Source organism: Carassius carassius, chromosome 17, assembly GCF_963082965.1.
Source record: "Carassius carassius chromosome 17, fCarCar2.1, whole genome shotgun sequence".
NCBI classification, from domain to species: domain Eukaryota; kingdom Metazoa; phylum Chordata; class Actinopteri; order Cypriniformes; family Cyprinidae; genus Carassius; species Carassius carassius.
Window position 1 is genome coordinate 20495893 of NC_081771.1, and position 6734 is coordinate 20502626.

The following is a 6734-nucleotide window of genomic DNA, read 5'->3' on the forward strand; positions in this document are numbered from 1 at the left end:
ATAATGCAAAAATGATAGTTAAAGGCAGTTCATCATTGGATTCAGTTATGTCATCTCTGTTCAGTTAAATAGTGTCTGTGCATTTATTTGCAATCAAGTCAACGATATCGCTGTAGATGAAGTGTCCCCAACTAAGCAAGCCAGAGGCGACAGCGGCAAGGAACCGAAACTCCATCGGTGACAGAATGGAGAAAAAAACCTTGGGAGAAACCAGGCTCAGTTGGGGGGCCAGTTCTCCTCTGACCAGACGAAACCAGTAGTTCAATTCCAGGCTGCAGCAAAGTCAGATTGTGCAGAAGAATCATCTGTTTCCTGTGGTCTTGTCCTGGTGCTACTCTGAGACAAGGTCTTTACAGGGGATCTGTATCTGGGGCTCTAGTTGTCCTGGTCTCCGCTGTCTTTCAGGGATGTAGAGGTCCTTTCTAGGTGCTGATCCACCTGGTCTGGATACGTACTGGATCCGGGTGACTGCAGTGACCCTCTGATCTGGACACAGACTGGATCTGGTGGCCACGGTGACCTCGGAACAAGAGAGAAACAGACAAATATTAGCGTAGATGCCATTCTTCTAATGATGTAGCAAGTACATAGGTTGTTATGGGAAGTGTTTCCGGTTCCGGTTTACCTAATTAATGCAGCCTAAAAATCCTTTAACGGATTTGGATAATAAAAGCATATTAGTATGTTATGTGTATGCCAGGTTAAAGAGATGGGTCTTTAATCTAGATTTAAACTGCAAGAGTGTGTCTGCCTCCCGAACAATGTTAGGTAGGTTATTCCAGAGTTTGGGCGCCAAATAGGAAAAGGATCTGCCGCCTGCAGTTGATTTTGATATTCTAGGTATTATCAAATTGCCTGAGTTTTGAGAACGTAGCGGACGTAGAGGATTATAATGTAAAAGGAGCTCATTCAAATACTGAGGTGCTAAACCATTCAGGGCTTTATAAGTAATAAGCAATATTTTAAAATCTATGCGATGCTTGATAGGGAGCCAGTGCAGTGTTGACAGGACCGGGCTAATATGGTCATACTTCCTGGTTCTAGTAAGAACTCTTGTGTAGTTTGTTTACTAAGTAGTTTGTTTACTGTAGTTTGTTTACTGACATTGAGAGCATAGGCCGTAATTTAGATATATTTTTGAGATGGAAAAATGCAGTTTTACAAATGCTAGAAACGTGGCTTTCTAAGGAAAGATTGCGATCAAGTAGCACACCTAGGTTCCTAACTGATGACGAAGAATTGACAGAGCAACCATCAAGTCTTAGACAGTGTTCTAGGTTATTACAAGCAGAGTTTTTAGGTCCTATAATTAACACCTCTGTTTTTTCAGAATTTAGCAGTAAGAAATTACTCGTCATCCAGTTTTTTATATCGACTATGCAATCCATTAGTTTTTCAAATTGGATTTCTATAACAACCCAGCCAAGGTCTAGTCTTTGAGCGTAGGGTGCTCTAGGTGGCCCATTGCGTTGTTCTCTGACTTTGTGAACCTGGAGGATGTCGCGTCCCAGAAGAAGGAGTATCTGGGCCTCTTGATCTAGGTGTGGTATCTTGTGAGCTATGGACTTCAGGTGTGTGTGGTGCTGTGCAGCTGCTGGAGTTGGAATCTCTGTGCGGTCATTCGGCACGTGATTGCATTCAATGAGTGTAGGAAGCATCACGCTTGTTGTTTCATCCAGTGACTCCACCATGAACCCTATGGCTCTTCTCCCAAATGCTTCAGTGACCCCTGAACATGTGCGCAGAATGTATGGTGAGTTTGACCCTTCAATTTGAAAGAGGTCAAAGAATTCAGACCTGGCCAAGGACCTGTTGCTCTGGTCGTCCAGAATGACATACATTTTCACAACTTTGTCAGGGCGTGCTTTAGGATAAACTTTCACTAGGCAAATCTTCGAACAGGATCTAGGTTCCTTACTGTTATCACAGACCTCCGTGCACCTAGAGGTGACTGCCATCTGAAGTGTGTCTCTTTCACCCTCCCCGCCATGCTCTGAGGAGGGACTTTTCCTGTCCCATGGTGGGGGTCCAGGATGCAATGCTGCAATATGGTTGTCGCTCTCACATTCTGTGCACTTCAAAGCTACTTCACAGTTCTTAGCCTGGTGAATGGTAGAAGAGCAACATCTGAAACAGATCCCATTTTCTTTAAGAAAAGCTTTGCGTTCCTCTAGTGACTTACTTCGAAAACCTCTACACTTTTTCAGAGGATGTGGCTTCTTGTGGATCGGGCATTGTTTGTCTATTTCTCCTCGCCTGCTGCTTGAACTGTCCGCCTGGGAAGCTGTTTGTAGCGACGCAATTCCAGTCTTGTGAGCAGAAACATAGCTTTTGCAATATGCTGATTTCTTTTCCACTCGATCAAACTTTGATGGTCCTGTAGTATACCTGTGGGAATTATTCAACGGGGTTACAGGGGCTGTCAAGAGAGTGAAACTTGGGTCGTTTCTTCGGCGTGCTTCACTGCATATGAACTCTGTAAAGTAAGTAAATGGAGGAAAACATTCATTGTGCTGCTCCTTGTATTGTGAGCCTTGAGCTAACCACCTCTCTTGCAGACCAATTGGCAACTTCTCAACGATAGGGTTGACACCCCTTGCGGTGTCCAAGTATGAGAGCCCTGGCAGGTAACCCTCAGATTTCGCAGACACTAACTCCCTTAGCAGGTCTCCCAGCTCCCTGAGCTTTACGGGGTCCTTATGACTGATTTTAGGAAAGTTCTCTATCCTCTCAAAGAGAGCTCTTTCAATTACTTCGGGGGAGCCATAGCACTCCTCTAGGCGCTCCCAAGCCATTCTTAAACCTATATCAGGCCTGACAACATGTACAGAACGAATCCGTATGACGTGTTCTGAAGACTGATTTCCTAACCATTTTGTTAAGAGGTCAAGCTCTTCGCTAGCACTTAAGTTCAGTCCTCCAATAGCGTTGCAGAATGAAGATTTCCACGCCCAGTAATTTTCTGGACGATCATTAAATTTGAACAGGCCAGAATTCACCAGCTCTCGACGTACCAAGTACCTCGCAATATCACTCATACCTGCTCTGTCGTCTGCATAGCCTAAATGTGACTGTAATGAGGCTCTACTGGCAGAGGAAGGGTCTGGACGAGTAGAGAAAAGGTGATCAAAGGAGTGGTGATGAACTGCTGGCGTTGGCTTATCAGGCTGCTGCGCTTTATTACTATCGTCCCTTGTGGTGAGTTGATGAACCACGGACGTCGCTCTTTCTAGCTGTTGTGCTGCAGCCTGAATTGCACCCTCATTCTTGGGTAAGAAATGAGAAGCACTGCTGGGACCAGGGAAATGCTCCTTTCTGTCTGATTGGACCTCGGGTTTGATAAGCGGCAACAGTGATGGCGTGTATGGTTCAAGTACTGGGGGTTTTTCATCACTGAGACGTAGCTGGGAGTGTAGTTTGACGTATTCACGGGTGCGCTGAATGGCGGCTTGAACTGACTCATGAAGACTCCTACTGCCCTGAGTACCTTCGATCTCTGCTGCTGCCTCAAAAACTTCAGCTTCAGCTAAAGCTACTGCAATCTCCTTCTCTTGTTCCAAAGCTGCTAACTCAACGGCTATACGTGCCTCCTTGACCTTCAAATCAGCTGCAAGATGTGCCTCTTTTATCTTCAATTCAGCTTCTCTCTGAACGAAGGTGGCACGTGCAAGTGCACGTGCAGCTTCAACTTTAGCACGGGCCTTAGCAGCGGCCCTGCTAGCTGAGGACACTTTAGATGTGCTTGATAAGGTGGAACATTGTGATCTTGCTTCACGTGCCGTCTCTTGATCTTTAACACTGCCGTCAGTGATGGACGCTTTTTCCACTCCAGCCTCACTGATATGCAACATTATGTTTAACGATCCTCCAAGATGTATTAGACGGGAAGTATAAAGAGGCCTTAGTATGTTTGAGGCGGTGTCCTGGCTCAGTTCTTTATCTTCTTATTGTTGTTTTGCCCGCCATGAAGTCGCTTTTTTACTATTCTGTCCTCAGTGTGTGTGACTGTACACAAATCGACAGATAGCTAACAGGCTTCAACAGAAAGTCAGAGGCTGGAGTAAAGTTCAAGGCTCTTTACTGTTGTCTTAATTCTCATGAAGGAATTTTTGTAAAACTGAAATGATACAGAAAGTTAGCACCAATCACTGAATGCTATCCAAACATGTCATACATTAACAGACATGAAATAATATACTTTTAAGCTTCAAAGTTGTAACACATATATTACATTCCGTTAATATGCTTATAACTTATAGTAAATATAGGATGTGCAGCTCAACAGCTAAACTAACAAACTTTTTATGACCTCTTCACTGAAAGGCTATACAATAGCAGTTTTCATGTGTAAACAAATAAATATTCAAGAACATTCCAGAAAGTTTTACATGACATATGTATCAACGTAATTAACTATAAACTCAAATACAACTTACAAGCGATGCTTTCTCAAGGCACAAACACAAAATGAAGACAGGATTAGATGACTAGAGCTGCCCGTGGACAGCATAGAATATAACTACTGATGTATTTCCTGATCTGACTGCATCATGTGATAAAATCAACCAATGAAAGCAATGTAAGAGTTACATATGAACACAATGAATTACTCCTAGATGGCCACTAGGGGGAGAAAGAAACAAACTAAATGCAAAGTATTCTTACATAACATGACATTAACTGAGGTATTTATTTTATTGTGCCAAGCATTCAGTTTCCCCCTGCTCAATTCCAAACACCAAAATGAAGAAGATCTCCCCAACCACTCATCACGCCTCAGACTGGGATGCGTCACACCAGCCCATGCAGTAGTAAATGTGGTGTACACGTAAACCCACCCTTCTTTAAATTCCTGCTTCGCCATCCACTGACAGGCATTAAAACGCCCGTGTGATGTTCTTGCTTGGTGCCCTGGCTGCATTTCCACTGTACGGCTCTCTGTGTGAAAAAGCAGTCGTCTGTTTCCCAGGTGGAGAGAAAAGGAAAGCTCAGTGAACTCTGCATGAAGAGCAGCTGGGAGGTCAGGAAATACATTAAAGTTGGAACAAGAATAACACGAAATACACAATTTTAAATCCAGTATGCACAAAAATCAGTGACCGCATAAAAACATTACCCTCAGCACTGTGTCTGTTGTGCTGCTGCACACCTGCACTGGGAGTGAGATGAGCATCCTCAAACAGAGATTCTGAATTCTCTGGAGCCTCTTCTACAAACTCCTGTGAACTCTCCTGAGAAAGATTATGTTTTTAACAATCAGCTCCTTCCTATGAGTAAATAGCATTGACTATATATTTGTAAATAAATTTCTCAGGATTCTTCATTACTTAAATTTTATCAAGATCCATTTATTACTAGTAAATACATATACTTATGGGGCGATTAGATGAAAACACTTTGGTTCCCAAACCTCTCATCTAGACATCTTTTGGGGTTTATAAGATAATGGAAAGTCTTCTGTGCTCAGCAAGGCCACATTTATCTGATCAAAAACACAGCAAAACAGTAATATTGTGAAATAATTATTACAATTCACAGTAAATGTTTTTATTATTATTATTAAGTTGGCTTGAGAAAGCCAACATACTGAAATCCTATTTAAACTTCTTCTTCTACTTCTTCTTCTTCTTCTTCTTCTTCTTCTTCTTCTTCTTCTTCTTCTTCTTCTTCTTCTTCTTCTTCTTCTTATTTTTCTGGCGGCAACATTTTTGGACACGAACTCCTCCTAGACCGTTCAAGCTACATACTCCAAACTCGGGTCAGACCTTCATACTGTTCTGACTCGGTGTGCTATATCTTTTCAGACTGGTTTGAGTTATGGTTTTCTTAAAAATTAATATTAAAAATCATAAAAATGCCCATAGACTTTCATTGACAGGATGTTCAGCTGACCCAAGCTCCAAATCCCATTAGACTCAATCAAACTTTGATGTTAATCAATTTAAACTCATTCAAACTCATCTAATCTATCTATCTATCTATCTATCTATCTATCTATCTATCTATCTATCTATCTATCTATCTATCTATCTATCTATCTATCTATCTACCTATCTATCTATCTTTCTATCTATCTATCTATCTATCTATCTATCTATCTATCTATCTATCTATCCTAATATGCTAATCATGCTAAAATCATGCTAGCAACATGCTAGTCGCATACTAGTCATGCTACCAACATGCTAATCATGCTAGAAACATGCTAGCGACATGCTAGCAATATGTTAATCATGCTAGCAACATGCTAGCAACATGCTAGCAACATGCTAATCATGGTAAAATCATGCTAGCAACATGCTAGTCGTATGCTAATCATGTTAGAAACATGCTAACAACATGCTAATCATGCTAAAATCATGCTAGCAACATGCTAGTTGCATGCTAGTAATTGCTAGCAAAACATGCTATCAACATGATAATCATGCTAGAAACATGCTAGCAACATGCTAATCATGGTAAAATCATGCTAGCAACATTCTAGTCACATGCTAGTAATGCTAGAAACATGCTAGTCGCATGCTAGTAATGCTAGAAACATGCTAGTCGCATGCTAATCATGCTAGAAACATGCTAGCAACATGCTAACAATATGGTAATCATGCTAGAAACATGCTAGCAACATGCTAATCATGGTAAAATAATGCTAGCAACATGCTAGTCGCATGCTAATCTTTTAGAAACATGCTAACAACATGCTAATCATGCTAAAATCATGCTAGAAACATGCTAGC

At 41.7% G+C, this 6734-nt stretch overlaps 1 protein-coding gene across 3 annotated transcripts in view; it reads right to left on the minus strand.

The window, feature by feature from the left end:
* Positions 1-5188, minus strand: part of rhot1b (ras homolog family member T1) — a 31793-nt gene extending 26605 nt beyond the window's left edge. For 2 of the 3 annotated variants that reach the window (XM_059571249.1, XM_059571248.1), the window contains exons 1-2: positions 5117-5188; positions 4839-5013 (exon numbers count right to left, since the gene is read on the minus strand). In XM_059571249.1, coding sequence (XP_059427232.1) covers positions 4839-5013; positions 5117-5173 — 232 coding nt within the window. In that variant the 5' untranslated portion in view covers positions 5174-5188. The remainder of the gene's footprint in view (positions 1-4838; positions 5014-5116) is intronic. The other variant, XM_059571250.1, reaches the window with a different exon arrangement.
* Between the last annotated feature and the right edge of the window lie 1546 nt (positions 5189-6734).